The 19,844-nt window shown below is 30.9% G+C and overlaps 2 protein-coding genes and 1 non-coding gene across 3 annotated transcripts; all 3 read right to left on the reverse strand.

Moving 5' to 3' along the window:
* Positions 1-3,071: 3,071 nt before the first annotated feature.
* TRNAQ-CUG (transfer RNA glutamine (anticodon CUG)) lies at positions 3,072-3,143 on the reverse strand. The gene has a single exon. It is a non-coding gene; the product is annotated as a tRNA-Gln (tRNA).
* Positions 3,144-6,275: 3,132 nt separating this feature from the next.
* On the reverse strand, positions 6,276-6,668 carry LOC138347633 (uncharacterized). The gene has a single exon (XM_069295938.1). It carries the CDS (start codon positions 6,666-6,668, stop codon positions 6,276-6,278), a length of 393 nt encoding a protein of 130 aa, XP_069152039.1.
* A 598-nt stretch (positions 6,669-7,266) lies between these two features.
* LOC138347634 (uncharacterized) lies at positions 7,267-13,879 on the reverse strand. Its single transcript, XM_069295939.1, has 13 exons — positions 13,709-13,879; positions 12,474-12,532; positions 12,375-12,425; positions 12,119-12,239; positions 11,564-12,025; positions 10,571-10,622; positions 9,994-10,412; positions 9,783-9,874; positions 9,573-9,712; positions 9,283-9,361; positions 8,414-9,008; positions 8,173-8,275; positions 7,267-7,784 (listed from the first exon to the last, which is right to left on the reverse strand). The coding sequence occupies exons 1-13, from the start codon at positions 13,877-13,879 to the stop codon at positions 7,267-7,269; spliced, it is 2,862 nt and encodes a 953-aa protein (XP_069152040.1).
* Positions 13,880-19,844: the final 5,965 nt, after the last annotated feature.

Raw genomic sequence — 19,844 nt, forward strand, 5'->3', positions numbered from 1 at the left:
AAGTTGAGTAAAATTTTAAAATAAAGGGAAAATGCATATTCCAAGTTTAGCAATGGCAAGAGGATATAGTGAGAATATCTCAAGGAAACTCCAATTTATCTCCAAAATTGTTCAATGCAAAGAAAGTAATAAAGAGATTAGTAAGACAATCAAACCATACTCGATACTGAATAAGTTAGATATATAATCGAGTAGAATAGAGTAAGGAATGTACTATCCAAAATATGAAAATACATAAATACCGAATAAAGCTCAAAGCCACTACAACAACTTATAAAGCACAAAATTATAGGCTAATTCCCTTATATTCAAGTTACAAAATACTACTTCTTAAAAGACTTGATAAAAAGCATATGCCATAAGTTGTCCAGATTTTAAAAATGACATATATGTATATAAACTTAAAAAGAAAAGGGTAAGCTTAGTATGTAAATAAATTTGTTTATATTTTTTTTTAAAAAAAAAAAAGAGAGAGAGAGGAAAAGCTACAGGCAAGGGGTAACTAAACAAAAATAATAATCAATCCTCAAGGATATTTCTAATTAGTAAAACATAATACTGAAAATTCTCAAATAAACTTAATAGAATATATTTTAACATCACTAACTATTTATAGCCAACAACAAAGATTACTCTTGACCCAAAAACTTTCAACATAGGCATAACAAATGCTAGAAAAATTAAAGTACAGAGAAGATGTAAATATTGAGCTGTTGGGATCTCAAATATGCTAGTGATATAATTTTGGGTTGTGCCATAGGTAATTTAAGTTTTAATTGCTAAAAATTTACTCGCACCTGATATTTATATCAAGTCATATCAATTTATCTCGATTAAAGATCTTATATATAAATACATGTCATGCATTTATTGGTTTGATGTACATGAATACGAATTTGCCATTTTCTACAAAAAATCAAACTAATACTACAAAAATGTATTCCACGCTAAAACAATCATCAAACAAATATAAGAGGCAGTTTCACATTTGCATTGTTATTTTTTTTTTAACGATAATGATTTTATTTAACACCTCAAAACAACGCAAAATAAATAGACTTAATTATTTTATTCAACACAACTTGCAATGCCATTAACGGCTCTTTTGACATTTTGTTATCATTTGAATACAAATACAAGTCTGTTCTCTCTTCTCATATGCTACTGCAGGGACCATTTTGATCTTTTCTTATATATATTAGTTTACCCTCAGACTCTGACGATGAACTAATATAAAAAAAAAAAGATTCGAGATAATATGACCCCCACAAAAGTCAAGAGTGTAGTTGGAAATATAGCTAAAGCTTGATGGGACATTTGATTCTTTTCTCTCTAAAATATGTTAAGGATCAAAATAAAATAACCCAGTACTTTAAGGACCATTTTGATCATTTTCTCGTTTATAATCCATGTCAAAAGGTGTAGTAAGAAAAACTTGTATTTATGAAAGTTTATTTTTATTTTATTTTATTATTTTATTTTTAAAAAAAATAAAGGGTCGCTGCTAAAGTGCTAACTACCATAAATACAATCTCATGAATTTTCAAGTAACGTCTGCGCATTTGTATTTTCTAGTACGAGCAACTTGATAACTTTTCCTCCGTACATTTTCACTTGTCACAACTTCAATAGTTTTTTCATATATTTTTATTTGTTCTGTAAATTAATAATCCGTTTGAAAAGTCATTTAATAATTAAAATTAGTGTAATTACTAGGATAGTAATTATTAACCTACTAATTACATGGTCTAACAATTACACTGACATGTTTGATTGCCACAGTAACACACGTCCTGTTTGAGTGTTACATTGTAATTATACATGTTCTCTTTGGATGTACAATTGCAATCATAAATTATAATAAATTTTAAAAATAAAAAATAATTATGTAAAATTTATACTAGACAAATAAGAAACTTTATAAATGACATTAAATTAAATATTTAAGATGTATATTCTTTTAAAAATATATTAATAAATAAACATGTTTTCTGTAATTAATGTTGTGAAAAAATAAATTAATTTATAGTTTTTCAAATTAAAATATCTCAATTGAATTGATCGTAACAACTGAAGTTTCTACGAACATCGTGAAATGCATGTTTGATCAAAAGAATAATATATAAATAAAATGTCATAAATTATTAAATGTTTGACAAAAATATAACCTATCAAGACTAATTAAAAAATGACGTGCAATGTAAATTCAATATTACTAAAATAAATGAAATGAAAATAAACATAAGTTATAAATTCAAAATAAAAAATTTAACATTATTCTCTTATAACAAATTTCAACATAGCAATAAATATGATTTATTTTTATTTTTTCTTAATAAAGAGAACGTATGTCTATAATCTTACTTAACTTATTTTAATTTAAAAATTAAAATACAAATAAAATTATGCTAATGCGATAATAAGCATGATATAAATAAATAGATAATACGAGAAAATTACATAGAGTCACATAAAGTAAGGTTGAAAGAACAACAATAAAATAAAATATAATAATAAAAAATAATCTTTTACAAATTTCTAGAATAATTTAAAAAAACTTAAAATAATAGACGTAAAAAAAATTAAAACAAAAAAATAAAAATAGAAATAAAAAAAAGAACAGCAATTCACAGTCTTTGCCTGTGAATAGTAGAGTGTAATTACACCCAACCAATTACACCAATCGCCTGATAACCAAGTAATTACATGTCCTTCCAAACAGGACAAGACGGTGTAATCACACCACTTACACCAAATTCAATTACCAGAGTGTCCTTCCAAACAAACCCTAAAAATAGTTGATCGAGTTTACTTGTCAAATTTGAAAAATCAAGAGATAATAAACAATTTTGAAGTGGTATAGTAAAATTATTCTAAACAAGTAGAAATATGGACAATATTATTACTTGTCAAGTATATTAAAAATTGTTGAAAATTGTTGACCAATGTTACTTGTCGAGTCTGAAAAATCAAGAGATAATGAACAGCTTTTGGGGTAATATAGTAAAATTATTCCGAACATGTAGAAATATGGACAGTATTATTTGCGAAAAAAAAAAACATAAAATGAAAGGTTCCACCGAGACTTGAACTCGGGTTACTGGATTCAGAGTCCAATGTCCTAACCACTAGACCATGGAACCACAAAGTTGCTATTCTTGGGCATAAATTAAATATATTTTTGTATTTTTAAATATGAAAGTAAAGTCTTCAGTCTTCACCAATATATATTAAATATGTATTGTTATTTTCAATCAAAACTGCAAAAATGACTTTTACTTAGCACATGATAGATATTTTTTTGGACGAAAAATGTAAGGATGTATATACTTGGTAAATATTAAATTACTTTGTATGAGTTCAACTTTATGATATTTAATATCAATTTTCATATTCAATACTCATAAAAGTATATTGAAATAGTGAATAACTTGAAGGAATTACTTAATTACATACAATATTCGTATATAGTACTCTTATACATAAATTTGATATTATACACAAATTTAAAGCATATCATATAAATTTAATCCTATTCTACTTACTCATTTCGAATAATACGATAAAATTAGAGTCATATTTCTCGAAGTTAAAGTCAAACAAATTATAACTCACTTACATTGATCTACCTCTTGACATTCATTTTACATAATACGATTAAATTAGAGTTAAATTTTTTGAAATTAAAGTCAAACATATAATAAGTAGCATTTACGTCGATCTACTTTCTTTCACTCATTTCATATAATATGGTAAAATTGAAGTTATATTTCTCAAAGTTAAGTCAAACATAATTATAATAGTCATTTATATGGATTCACTTCTTCCCGTTCATTCCATATAAACGACAAAATTGGAGTCATATTTCTCGAAATTAAAAGTCAGACCACAATCATAAATATTACTTACCTTACACACAAATTGAAATTGTATTATATTTATTTGACTCACCTCTTCCTACTCATTTCGTATATATATAATATAATAAAATTGAAGAGATATTTCTCGAAATCAAAGTCAAACAAATCACAACAATCATTTACATTGATCTACTTCTTCCCATTCATTTTACATAATAATATGATAAAATTAGAGTCATATTTCTCGAAGTTAAGTCAAACAGAATAATAATTATCATTTATATTGATTCACTTCTCCCCATTCATTTCAAATAAACGACACAATCTGAGTCGTATTTTTTGAAATTAAAAGTCAGACCAATCATAAATATTACTTACCTTACACACAAATCGAAATCGTATCACATTAATATGATTCACTTCTTGCCACTCATTTCGTATAATACAATAAAATTGAAGTCATATTTCTCGAAGCCAAGGTCAAACAAATCACAATTGTCACTTACATTGATCTAGTTCTTCTCATTCATTTTACATAATAATACGATAAAATTAGAGACATATTTCTCGAAGTTAAGTCAGACAGAATCATAATGATTCACTTCTTTCCATTCATTTCATATAAACGACAAAATTGGAGTCATATTGGTCTATATTAAATGTCAACCAACCATAAATTACTTACCTTACGCACAAATTGAAATTGTATCGCATTAATCTGATTCACTTTTTTTTCACTCGTTTCGCATAATACAATAAAATTGAAGTCATATGTCTCAAAGCCAAGGTCAAACAAATCACAGTTATCACTTGCATTGATCTAATTCTTTTCATTCATTTTACATAATACGATAAAAATAGAGTCATATTTCTCAAATTTAAGTCAAACAGTATCATAATGACTCACTTCTTCCCATTCATTTCATATAAACGACAAAATTGGAGTCATATTTGTCAAAATTAAAAGTCAACTAACCATATATATTACTTACCTTACGCACAAATTGAAATTGTATCGCATTAATCTGATTCACTTTTTTTCACTCATTTCGTATAATACAATAAAATTGAAGTCATACGTCTCAAGGTCAAACAAATCACAACTGTCATTTACATTGATCTACTTCTTCCAATTCATTTTACATAATACAATAAAAATAGTGTCATATTTCTCGAAGTTAAGTCAAACAGAATCATAATGCTTCACCTCTTCCCATCCATTTCATAAAAAAGACAAAATTGAAGGCTTATTTCTTGAAATTAAAAGTCAACCAACCATAGATATTACTAACCTTGCATATAAATTAAAATCGTATCACATCAATTTGATTCACTTCTTCCCACTCATTTTGTATAACTAGTCAGGGACACGTGCGTTGCACGTGTAAGCTATGGTAATTAATATCATTCTATGTGAATTTTTTCTTTTAAATATGTGTTTTGATGATTGGGTGAATTGTTATTGATGTATAGAAGCGTACATTGTGTTTACTAGTCTTTTGATGATTACATGAGGTATTAGTGATGTTGTATACTGAAAAAGATTTGACGCATTTTATAATAATTAGTAACAATGACATGTAGTTAATATAAAGTGTTTAAACAGAAGTACTAAAGTACGGTTAATTGTTAATAATACTAATATTTAAACATTATAATAAAATATAATGTTAATAAAGCTGATAAGAGTAATGAAAGAAATATTTTGAAAATGACCCTAACGCATTTTAGAGTGTGGGTTGTTGAAGAATCCATTATGCTTGTATAGATTTATTTGCGTCTTCTAAACCTGTGATTTGAAGCAATGTAATATTGTTAGTATATAATATCTGTAAATATTTAACTATATGTGTTAGAATGACCATATATGTATATGGGGTTATCGTACCTAAAACTTCCTTATAGACGATGTTCTTTGTGTACGTTCCTTTTTGACGTTTGGGTTGCTCTGTTAGGACAAGTACTTTTGTTGTGGACATAGATTTCCCTCTTGATAGCGCCACATACAATTGACCATGTGAGAAAACATGTTGTGGCAAATACAAACCAACATTGTGAATTGTTTGACCTTGAGCTTTATTTATAGTTATTGCAAAACAAAGGCGTATGGGGAATTGCTTTCGAATGAATTTAAATGGATATCCTTCATTTTCTGGTGGTGATAGTTGTATTCTTGGAAGAAACACATGTTTTGTTGCAGAATGACCAGTTGATATTTCTGCATGCAGGACATTTTGAGAGAAACCTCGACATATCATTCGTGTGTCGTTGCATAAGCCACTTGAAGGGTCCAAATTCCTTAGCAACATGATAGGTGCATTTTTCTTCAATTCTAACCTGTATTAAATAAGATATGTCAAAATCTATCCATTTTTTTTATTTTTTCCGCCTCTTGTAAGTTGTAATGTATTATGTTCAATACCTATGTGGTGGGAGACCATTTGGTGTTAAAGTATTTAGATATTCTTCTTGGTAATAGTAGTTGGTGTCATCTTCTGCTGAGTCAAAGCTATTGAAAAGCTTGCTTTCACCTGGGAATTGAGATATTAACTTCTTGTTAATTTTATCCACATGGTCATTTTTGCTTGCTAAAATAGCTCTTTCAGTGGCATATTTGGTTGTTGCAGCATTTTCTTGCAGGTTTTGAAATATCTCTTTTATTATGGATTCTTCTAGAATTCCATCCTTGGAATGTTTGATTGTCAATTGTTCTGGGAGGAGGATTAAATTTTCTCTTATTGTTGGTTCATCACCGTTACCCACTCGAAGTAAAAACTCACTGAATGTTGGATCTGTTCTTGCTCTCATATTTCTAGTAAATTAAATCTTCTCCATCAAAGGCCACAGATATTATTTGACCAAGCTTGTATTTACAATTTCTGCTCGAGCAAAGGCCACAGATATTATTTGACCAAGCTTGTATTTACAATTTCTGCTCGAGTTGATTTTGGAACTAGTGGTAACACCTGCCAAAAATCTCCTCCAAAAACCATGACTTTTCCGCCGAATGGTTTATCGATGTCCATTATGTCTCTGAAGCTCCTATCGACTGTTTCTATTGTTTGTAGTTTGGCCATTGGTGCTTCCTCCCATATAATCACTTTTGCTTTTCTAATCAATTTGGCAACACCATTTTGTTTTGACATGTTTGTCATAGTTGATTCACTTGTTTGAAGAGGGATCTCAAACCTTGAGTGTGTTGTACGTCCTCCTGGTAAGATTGAAGCAGCTACGCGACTGGTTGCTGTTGCCAAATCTATAATACCTCTTGATCTAACATTGGCAAGTAATGCACGGTATAGGTATGTCTTTCCAGTTCCCCCGGGTCCATCCACAAAGAATATAGCAGTTGTTCCAGCATTGATTGTTTGCATTATTTTTGTAAAAGCATGATGTTGTTCTGGATTTAATTGTGACTGTGCATCAAAATCTTCTGGTGGTATCTGACGGACATTTCTTCATTTATTTCTCTACATTCTGATGAACCAACTTCGAGGAAATTGTGATCTAGTTGAGGAATGTCATATATGTCTATGCTTTTGCCCATACTTTGCAAGCAATTATTAATACTATTCAGAGTAGACTGTAGTATAGTATTGTGTGAGTTGCCATATAGCCTGCTGAAGTCCTCTGACATATCCTCATAATAAGTATCACAGAATTTTCTAATATCCGTTGGGTTACAATGAACCAAAATTGTAGCAAACAAACTTCTAAAAGCGAATGACATTTTGAAAACAACAACCTCTCTCATACATTCTGATATGTTGTTGTCAGACTCAAGTAACCCTCTTTCTTTGGCTGCTTCTTTGAAGGTCTGACATTGCTTGCCATTGACCGTGTGTAAGTCGTTGAATGACAATGATCCCCTTACATGGTTTAGTAACAACCACTCATAATATCTTTCCCCTTCTCGAGGATTAGCTGTGCAATATAATCAATATGTACTAATTAATAAGTTTAAAAATTATCAATGTGCATGATTTTATAGCTTACTATATTCAGCTTACCGATTGCAATGCGACCAATTACAGATTTTGTTTTCCTTTTTGTCCAAGTCTTTACCTTTGAATTTCAAACATAATACTTTGGAAATTCTCTATAAAGATATGTTTTGCTTCAGAGTCAATTGAGCACATTCTGAAATATTCGGTCAACATTGTTTGCTTGACACCATCCCAGGCGATGGCATTTTTTAAATTTTGATTTTTCCAGTAAAACACTGTGATTTTGTTTTGAGTTAGTATTTGTATTTAATAATTTTAATTATTTTTATAAGTAAATGTGTATCATAATGCATTAATATGTTTACCTGAATGTTTTTCTGGCAAATGTAGTTGAAGGTTGATGACCGCAGGTTGCATTTCAGTCAAGTTGAATTCATATATTCTCCAAGGTGCTTCAGGCGGTGAGACCTATCACGCATCTTGAAATGTTTGTATTTGATCAATAACATTTTTACCATCATCAGACTAAACATAAACTGCACACCGATTATGTCATTTATATATATACTTGTATAGATACTTTATTGCTTTGACTCCTGAGCAAACCACAACATTAATGTGACAATTGTATCTTGTAAGCAGATAAGGGCTATAAGGTACTACCCATTGATTTGTCATAGGCATTCCACGAACAATCTCTATTCTTCCATCCATTCTTCTTTTGTAAATTGGATATCCATCCTTTGCTTGGATTGATTTGTTGTTGTATGGCCTTGGATAATGATATTTACACTGTCCATTTTGAATGAATGTGTTTGTTGGACGTTTGTTTCCACATGGACCATGCATCATATGTTTGAGCACTAATTTATGCAATATAGGATACTCATATTTATCTGGAATCTCTGCTGAGATAAACCTATCGTACTGATCTCCTGATTTGATGTTGTGCCCTTCTTTTAATATGAGAAGTAGGTGTATGTGTGGTAGTCCCCGTTTTTGAAATTCTACCACGAATACATGAGCAACAACAATTCCAAATATTTCTTTTTTGAAAATTTGGTCTTTTAGATCCTGCAACTTAGCTATGAATACTCTTGTTACCAAGTCAGGTCTATCTTGAGGAGTTTGTCCCGGGCGCAATTCTTGTTGGATTTCAATCCAGTCAGGATTGCACGTAATTGTTATAAACAAAACTGGTCTACCAAAATATTGTACCAAAGCTATTGCATCCATATAACGTTTTTTCATATCTCGTGGCCCCCCAATAAAAGATGATGGAAGTAGTATTCTTTGCCCAATTCTATCTCCCCCTGCATTCTCCCGAGCTGACACTATCAACAATACCTTGATAAACCTCTCTTCTAAAATTTGATTGTTCCTTTTTGAAATATTCTAGCCTTGTTGTTTCCAATTTTATGTACATGTCAACCATAAATTGTTGTAGTAATATTCCACATAGTAATAATACTGACCTCTTTGTTTCTCGTAGTTGTAGCTTATAACAATAGTACTCTCTGCAAGAAACATTTCCCTTTGTCTCACGGCGGACATCTACAAGTGAAAGGAATCATATTAACATTATTTTTATTTAATGTTGGTTATCATATTGGTATAGTATAAAAATGTATTTTCTTATAATTATATTTTTGTACGCCTTTGGTAGTATTCTTTTATATCGTGTATGCGTTTTTTATCAGTTGCTAACTTGTGAAGAACATGACTACATTTTTGCTATAAGAGGCGATAATGTAATATATTTTACCTTGATCCTTGTTGGCTAATATTGCATCAGCTGATTTGAATGTTGGAATATCATTGAGTATAGGTGGTGAGTGAGCACTTCTTCTGTGAGGCAGTCTTTTGCTCCGTTTTCTTATTCCTTGATGCCGTCCACCTTCACCTCTTGGAAAATAACAAAGGATATTGAAGAGGGTCATAACAACCAAAATAGCGTTTTACTCTATGTTTGTACCCTGAGTGCTCATGAACAATTATTTCTCGATCAAAAGGTATATTTGGATTGTTTCCATGATCCAAATTGCTGCTACTTGACTTACCGAGGGTCTGTTGTACACTCGTTGATCCAAAGAGGCATTTGCAGCAATACGAAGTTGAAAATTGTGGAAACTTGTTTGGTTTTTTAATTGGCAAAATATTTGTGCATATGGGTTACTCTCCATTACCTGTTTGATTTTTGTTGCAATATGGTCTGAAAGAATTCCTTCATTCACCTTTGATAGCCTATTGGTTAATTCGTTGTCTGTATCAAAGAAGTATAGTTGGAAGTAACATGGATTGTTATCACGTGGTAGCAACAATGGTAGATCGTGATAAATTTGACCTTGTGCCCTGCATGTGTATACTCCTTTTTTTTTTGCAGATGCTAGTTCCTTATCCAGGTTAACACCAAAAGATGTAAAAGCAAAGATACTATTATATGCACGAATATTTTTGCGAAACTCTACCGCGTCTGGAGTAGATGCCACAAACATTTCATATAGTTCTGTTGGTGCTTCAGTGTTTGCCAATTTGATATATCCGCTTGCACAACAGAATGTTGGAGGTTCATGTTCCAATCTTTTTGCAGCATAATAAATACATTCTGGGAGGCTTTCAGCACGTGCAGATATGATAAAGATAAGTTATACGAAACAATTTCTATATATAGAAAATATTTTTAGAGATATGTTAGAAATGTAATTTGATAAAATTATTGAATGTTGAAGTTATGTAAGATATGAATAGGGTTTTCCGATGTACCTCTAACTTCAGACTCTTCAGATAATGCTCTAAATAGCCAATTGATTTTAAGCTGCTTTTGCAAACGTGGATGTTCATCTTCTAGATGTGAAATTGTTTGGGTTGCTAATATATACTTATCCACTCTTCGCAATGCGTTTTGCAATTGACTTTTCTCTATAAGGGGAACATTTTTTGGTACATTTAGACAAAGGATGTAATATTTTTGTATGTGTGTATGCGAATATGTTTGTATTGTACTAAGTACTCATGTATGTTGGATTTTACATGATTATGTAAGTTCTTACCTATGTTGGTGGATTTTTTTTGTATGGTTGTCATGCTGATCAGTTTTACTGGTAGAAGGAATGTTTTTTTCTTTATTACCTGCTTGATTTGGCATGAAAGGAGTGGTTATATTTGTATCACCTGTGAAGTGAAGTGAATAGAAGGATTAAGTTTAATTTTGAATTGTGATAAGTACTTAACATATTAGATTTACCTTGATGTTGGTTGTGTGTCATTGTTGATTTGATGGTGATAAAATTTGGATTGTTGGTGTGACAATTCTCTTATATCTTCCTATTTAGCATATGTAATTTAGCAGTGATCTAAAACATAACAAAATCATTAATGACAATTGTAGTCACATATTTGACATATATAGGAAAAAACATCTATTACAGAGTAGGATGTATGCAAACCTTTTTTATGTATGAGGATATACATTGCAGCAAAAGATTGTTGTTGATCTGTTTTGAAGTAATAAATTGCATACATTGAATGTTTAGTGAAACAGTTAACAAAATTCATTGATATAGGAAAGTAAGTTAAAAAAAAAAGTGATGCTAGGTGAAGTTGCTTGGTGAAAAAAGGTAAGTTGTTTTTAAATATTAGGGAGATAATAAGCATTGATAGATAAAAATAAGGAAATTTTAGATCAACTATATATTATTTTTTTTCCTCTTTGATCTTCTTTTCCATCGGATAGGATATGATGTTTTTTCCTTTAACCTTCCTGGTCCTTTTTCTTTGTAGTTGAATTAGTGGGGCTTCGTCGTCACTTTCATCTAGTACATTCTGTTTTTCTACCTCATGTATCCTCAATTTCTGTGGATTATCATCTGCAATGACTTGTTTAATGTTGTTAGTCCTCTTGCATGTTTTTTTTTGTGGATTTTCAATGTCAGTTTGAACTGCTGGAATATCTTTTTCAACATGAGGTATGCTTGCAACTATTTCTTTCATTTTTTCATCATCTCTTAGTATCTTTGTCCTCTTGTTTCTTTGTTTTGTAATTGGCATTTTAACCTTGGTTTGATCTTGTGGTAATTTTTTGGAAACCTCATGTATCTCCATAGCTATCACATTCATGTTTGTGTCAACATCTGGAAATTTACGATCAATCTTAACAAGGATATTGAATTCTTTTCCTTTACTCAATATCATCTTGCGATAGTATGGTGATTGTTCTTTCTGTGAAATATGAAAACGTATATATTAGCCTTACAATTGAAATAGGGTAAAGTTATTTATACAGGACAATATTTCATAGAGTAAGTGATTTACCTTTTCAGATGTAGAGAGAACATACTCTTTTACGTTACAATCAAAATAGTATTTTGCAGCATCAAACATTGTAATGCTTAGAAATTGATCCTCAGCAGTGACATCAATCTTTAACCAATATCTAAATCAAATTGAATGTTTTAATCAGTATGGTGCTAATTATTTGATAGCGATATAGTAAGCTCATTAGTTAATAATATTTTTTTCATGCATCTGGAGTAAGCAATATTTTTTCTTGGTTGTTTGTGTAGTTTACCTCGCCTCATAATCAACATCTTCAGCTCTACAGTAGGTACAAGTTGCAATACTATTTATAATAGTAACTCGCTTGTAGCATTTGTTTCAACCAGGATACCATGGGTCGGTGTTACTGTCAATGTCAGTAACCGTAGCGTTTAACTTATAGTACATATCCTATACGTAAATTCATTAAATCACGTAATTACATTTGTAATATATAATTGGAATAAAAGATGAGTGTTGTATAGGAAAGTGCCTTCACAATGGCAAGTGAACCATTTAAAATATTACTAATTTTCACTTGACGGGCAGTTTGCATTAGTTTGCTTGGCATTAGACTTACGTCAATCTTTTCTGCCTTCATGTGTCATTCATGAAATTTTTAAGAAATGAATAAAAAATATTAATGATGTAGCATGTGGGTAGCCTCTAAATAACTGTGATGAAACATGTATTACTTACCATTTTTGGAGATTGTTCGCTTTTTCAAATTGTGGATTTATAAGCAAACTATTAACAGGAGTTGTGGAAAGGACAAAATCCCCTATTTTAACAGGAGTAATTAATTCAGTGATACTTTTATGTACTTTGAAAATTAACTCAAATATATCAAGTGTGGAGATGTATACCTTGATAAATTGATGATTTTACATCACAAAAGGCAAGAACTGGTTTGTGACTTTCAAGGCTTTGTAACATTTGACCTTCAATTTCAGCAAAGTCTCCCCATAAAGTCATGACTTTTCGATCATACCTACACAAGTAAATTTTTTTATTTATGATAAATGTTGATTAATGTGAAATATTTATATGTAGGATGTATAAAAAGTATATGTTACCTTTCGTTTGTAACGATTACTTCGCGTCTAATGCTTCATCCTTCTCCAGTTAGTGCTTTTACTGTGAGTAAAATACACACCACATCTATACAAAACAATGTGTTAAAAAACCTATTTTCTTAATGTATGGAACAAACAATAAACGTTTTGTGAAATTTACCAAACAAACTTCCATTAGTGATTTTTTCAGCTTCATCAAATGTAATAAATCCATTTGAAAATTGTTCAGTCTTAAAATGACTTTTGTCCTCAACGACCTCGGTGTTGTTCATAAATGCTAGTTCGAGCTCCTTATGTATGGATAAGAAGTTTGGTTTAGGTCCATTTAATTTTCCATTTATAATGTAGTAACTTTGATTAAGTTGAAAAGACTTGTTCCATGCATGAACCTTTTTGTTGAAAAGAGTGGTTTGTATTTTTGTACCCTGTGTTTATGACCATAATCATTAGAATTCCAAAAGAAGTTAACATATTAAATAATGTATATAACAAAATATTAAAATAGAGTTACCTCTTCGTCGACTAATATCAGTTGCCAACGAATACCTTCACCATTTGCATTTTTATACTTTTTTGTTAAACTCCGACGAATGACTAAGACTTTAATAACCCATTCTGTTGCATATTTCTTCAACTTGCTAATTGGTAGACACTGCTTCTCGAGCTCTTCTAGACTTGTCATTGTATTGTTGTAGTATCTAGGATGTACTAATACAATATATATCTGTGACGTAAATGCTATTTGTTTTTATATAATTAGTGTTCTTTTGGTCTAATAATAAAGATGATCAAAAATGTAATATTCACGAAACATAAACTATTTTTCTTTTTAAATTTTAAAAGCGAGCAACTTCAACTAACAATAGTATAAATATCACATTAATTGAAGCAAGTTCCAGGGTGGAGAAATGATACCTATTCTTGTGTTTCCAAAAGCAAGAAACCTGCTAACATTATTAGAACATGAAGAGATGATAAACGTAGATTCAAATAGAAGTAAATCAATAAAAACGTAAAAAGTTACTATAACAGAAATATTGCAAACGTATAGAATTCAAAATGAAAAAGTCCTTGGTGGACAATCTGTTTGCATGTTATGATAATAACTTTATTCTATAATATCTTAACTGGATGCAAATATTGTGTTTTCGTACAAAATATTTCAGAAAATCTTTGTCCATAAAATTACTTTTAGGCAAATGTTTTCTGTCCTATCAAACATGTTGGATCAATTCTGGTAATTTTGGTGATGATCTTAATACCATTGAAGTTGGCTGGCAGGTAAATAGTATTTGCAAATTCATCTAGTTAAAACATCGATGATCGATGAAGTATATGATTACTACTAAGCTAAGTTGTGACATCAAACTAACCATATTGCAGCTAATAATTAGTACAAAATTTCAGTGTAAACAGAGATTTGGTACATTACATGTGCACACAAATCTTGAAAATAAAATAAGACAGTAGCATGCCATGGATTCAATCAACCACGTTATTGACCTTGAAAAATATTAACCACGTCATTTTTTTCTGGTCTACATTACATATTTTTTTCCTGGTCTATATTTATTCAATCAGATAATAGGCCCATACAAGAGAGTTTTAAATTGGATTGATGACACAAAGAATGACATGGAACCTCATTTCCAAGAGGTACATGTGATCCTCTTCAAAGCTAAACAGAAGTTCCATAACCAAAGATATGATGTAGAAAGTAGCATTCCTCAATCAAATATAGGAGAAGGGAAATAGACTCTAATTCCGCATTTATAAAGTAAACTTGAAGTGTTAGTAAGGCTGCTTAAAAATGGCAAATGACCTTGATAACTCACAATGAAACTGAAGGTATGAAACATAAGTGAAAGTCCATGATGAATGTAAACATTCTCGTCAATATTACTATCACCAGCTTATTTTGATCATCACATAGCTCCACTAGCTAGGACATAAGATTTGGTTGTTTGAAACTCTATTTAGACGACAAAACCAGAGAAAATTTAAAAATATATCTAGTAGACTCTCATGTTTCTTTGAAGCTAGAATACTTCTTTTACATATTCTATTCCTCCACCATTGTGAATCCCAATTAGAATGAGGTATGCTACACTTCTTAGTTAAAATTCAGGAAGCAACTCTCAAAGATTTCACCGTTTATGTTCATAAAAAAGTTTAGATGCTTATGATTCAGGAGGAGGAGGCAAACCTTATGCTAAAGAAGGAAAAAACAGAACATCCTTTATTATTGGTTTAGACATTGCCCTAAAACGTAATTGCCAATTCCAATTTGGACAAGTACTACACACACTACAACAACTTGCAGCGGCAGCTGCTCATGTCTTGCTTGTTCCTTTTGAAAGATTATACAGCTTTAAGAAAATTCTCATTACCTACACTAAAAGCTATCAAGTAAAAGTAATCGTAATGTGTGAGTTCATATAAGACCATGTAAAAGCTATCAATTAAACTCGCAATGTGCTAGGAAGCTAAGGGTGTACATATATTTGCAATTAGCAGCAAAACAGAGCAAAACCAAAACATTAACGTCCTCAAAAGTAGATTAACCTTAACAAAGCGACCTCGCCTATTGTCTCCTACAGCAAAGTTAAACAGCTGCTGTGTTTAAAAACCACAAATAACATATAACATATAACAAAAGTGAATGATTAAAAGTTTAAAAAAGCGGCACAAAAAAGAGAAACAATTTAATGGACAATAACATGTGATTTGAAACATTTATACAGATGATGAGAGTAGATGAAAAGGTTTTGGAAGAAGGATAGTGAAACTTCATAACCGTTGCAGAAGAGAAGTGGGGCAGCAGCGATCGATGGGGCGTTTCTGAATAATTCCCTTAATATATTTACTTAAAAGGACTATTTTTGAACTATTCTGAAGCCGCCAGTGAACTAAGCAGCCGCCATTATTAGCACATACAGATCGGGAAAACACTCCGGTGATTCAATTCTCTGTTTCTCGATGAATTTATTTTCTAATTTTGCTTTTTTGCTGATGAAAAGCGCAGTTCAATTAACAATAATCACGCTTTTGTTAAAAATTCACTATAACTATTAGGCAAAAAAAAAGAACACCAAAATATTTACATGTATATCATCCAGGCACAGAAAAGAGAAACAATTTAATAGACAATAATAAGCTAGATAAAGACATACACAGTAAACAGAAAATTCAGAGCAGCCATTCATAAATAAAGAGGAGAAAAAAAGCTACTTGATTGCAGCACATAAAAGAGTAACAGATTATTGGACAATAACATGTTGTTTGAGAGATTTATATAGATGAGTGAAGCATCTAAAAAGGTTCACCATCACATGAACTTGAGCGTCCAAAACTGTTTGTCGCTTGAGCAATCTATACGTTGGATGCATGAAGCGTTTATAGAGAATTAAATTAGAATTCAGATTATAAGCAAATTTAATTTAATTATTAATAATGAGTGAAACATCTGAAACGGTTCACCATTAGATGAACTTGAGCGTCCAAAATTGTTTGTCGCTTGAGCAGTCTATACGTTGGATGAATGAAGCGTTTTTAGAGAATTAAATTAGGTTTTAGATTCTAAGCAAATTTAATTTAATTATTAATAAATTAATATTTATTAAAATTGTAAAGTTAAAATGGTAATTCAACTTTGAGCTTTGAATCTTCCCACTTATAATATAACAAGTACTACACACTACAACAACTTGCAGTGGCAGCTGCTCATGTCTTACTTGTTCCTTTTGAAAGATCATGCAACTTTAAGAAAATTCTCATTACCTACACTAAAAGCTATCAAGTAAAAGTAATCGTAATGTGTGCGTTCATATAAGACCATGTAAAAGCTATCAATTAAACTCGCAATGTGCTAGGAAGCTAAGGGTGTACATATATTTGCAATTAGCAGCAAAACAGAGCAAAACCAAAACATTAACGTCAGCAAAAGTAGATTAACCTTAACAAAGCGACCTCGCCTATTATCTCCTACAGCAAAGTTAAACACCTGCAGTGTTTAAAAACCACAAACAACATATAACAAAAGTGAATGATTAAAAGTTTAAAAAAGCGGCACAGAAAAGAGAAACAATTTAATGGACAATAACATGTGATTTGAGACATTTATATAGATGATGAGAGTAGATGAAAAGGTTTTGGAAGAAGGATAATGAAACTTCATAACCGTTGCAGAAGAGAAGTGGGGCAACAACGATCGATGGGGCGTTTCTGAATAATTCCCTTAATACATTTACTTAAAAGGACTATTTTTGAACTATTCTGAAGCCGCCGGTGAACTAAGCAGTCGCCATTATTAACACATACAGATCGGGAAAACACTCCGGTGATTCGGTTCTCTGTTTCTCGATGAATTTATTTTCTAATTTTGCTTTTTTGCTGATGAAAAGCGCAGTTCAATGAACAATAATCACACTTTTGTTAAAAATTCACTATAACTATTAGGCAAAAAAAAAAAGAACACCAAAATATTTACCTGTATATCATCCAGGCACAGAAAAGAGAAACAATTTAATAGACAATAATAAGCTAGATAAAGACATACACAGTAAACAGAAAATTCAGAGCAGCCATTCATAAATAAAGAGGAGAAAAAAAGTTACTTGATTGCTGCACATAAAAGAGTAACAGATTATTGGACAATAACATGTTGTTGGAGAGATTTATATAGATGAGTGAAGCATCTAAAAAGGTTCACCATCAGATGAACTTGAGCGTCCAAAACTGTTTGTCGCTTGAGCAATCTATACGTTGGATGCATGAAGCGTTTTTAGAGAATTAAATTAGGTTTCAGATTATAAGCAAATTTAATTTAATTATTAATAATGAGTGAAACATCTGAAAAGGTTCACCATTAGATGAACTTGAGCGTCCAAAACTGTTTGTCACTTGAGCAGTCTATACGTTGGATGCATGAAGCGTTTTTAGAGAATTAAATTAGGTTTCAGATTATAAGCAAATTTAATTTAATTATTAATAAATCAATATTTATTAAAGTTGTAGGGTTAAAATGGTAATTCAACTTTGAGCTTTGAATCTTCCCACTTATAATATAACAAGTACTACACACACTATAGCAACTTGCAGTGGCAGCTGCTCATGTCTTACTTGTTCCTTTTGAAAGATCATGCAGCTTTAAGAAAATTCTCAATACCTACACTAAAAGCTATCAAGTAAAATTAATCGTAATGTGTGAGTTCATATAAGGCCATGTAAAAGCTATCAATTAAACTCGCAATGTGCTAGGAAGCTAAGGGTGTACATATATTTGCAATTAGCAGCAAAACAGAGCAAAACCAAAACATTAACGTCCTCAAAAGTAGATTAACCTTAACAAAGCGACCTCGCCTATTGTCTCCTACAGCAAAGTTAAACAGCTGCTGTGTTTAAAAACCACAAATAATATATAACATATAACAAAAGTGAATGATTAAAAGTTTAAAAAAGCGGCACAAAAAAGAGAAACAATTTAATGGACAATAACATGTGATTTGAAACATTTATACAGATGATGAGAGTAGATGAAAAGGTTTTGGAAACCGTTGCAGAAGAGAAGTGGGGCAGCAGCGATCGATGGGGCGTTTCTGAATAATTCCCTTAATATATTTACTTAAAAGGACTATTTTTGAACTATTCTGAAGCCGCCAGTGAACTAAGCAGCCGCCATTATTAGCACATACAGATCGGGAAAACACTCCGGTGATTCAATTCTCTGTTTCTCGATGAATTTATTTTCTAATTTTGCTTTTTTGCTGATGAAAAGCGCAGTTCAATGAACAATAATCACACTTTTGTTAAAAATTCACTGTAACTATTAGGCAAAAAAAAGAACACCAAAATATTTACCTGTATATCATTCAGGCACAGAAAAGAGAAACAATTTAATGGACAATAATAAGCTAGATAAAGACATACACAGTAAACAGAAAATTCAGAGCAACTATTCATAAATAAAGAGGAGAAAAAAAGTTACTTAATTGCTGCACATAAAAGAGTAACAGATTATTGGACAATAACATGTTGTTGGAGAGATTTATATAGATGAGTGAAGCATCTAAAAAAGTTCACCATCAGATGAACTTGAGCGTGGAGAGATTTATATAGATGAGTGAAGCATCTGAAAAAGTTCACCATCAGATGAGCTTGAGCGTCCAAAACTGTTTGTCGCTTGAGCAAGTCTATACGTTGGATGCATGAAGCGTTTTTAGAGAATTAAATTATGTTTCAGATTATAAGCAAATTTAATTTAATTATTAATAATGAATGAAGCATCTTAAAAGGTTCACCATCAGATGAACTTGAGCGTCCAAAACTGTTTGTCGCTTGAGCAGTCTATACGTTGGATGCATGAAGCGTTTTTAGAGAATTAAATTAGGTTTCGGATTATAAGCAAATTTAATTTAATTATTAATAAATTAATATTTATTAAAATTGTAGGGTTAAAATGGTAATTCAACTTTGAGCTTTAAATCTTCCCACTTATAATATAATATGATACGTTAAAATTGAAGTCACATTTCTCGAAGTCAAAGTCAAACAAATCACAACTGTCACTTACATTGATATACTTCTTCACATTCATTTTATATAATACGATAAAAATATAATCAAACATTTTTTTTCACTGCTTTCGT

This window comes from Solanum lycopersicum, chromosome 3 (genome assembly GCF_036512215.1).
Source record: "Solanum lycopersicum chromosome 3, SLM_r2.1".
NCBI lineage: Eukaryota > Viridiplantae > Streptophyta > Magnoliopsida > Solanales > Solanaceae > Solanum > Solanum lycopersicum.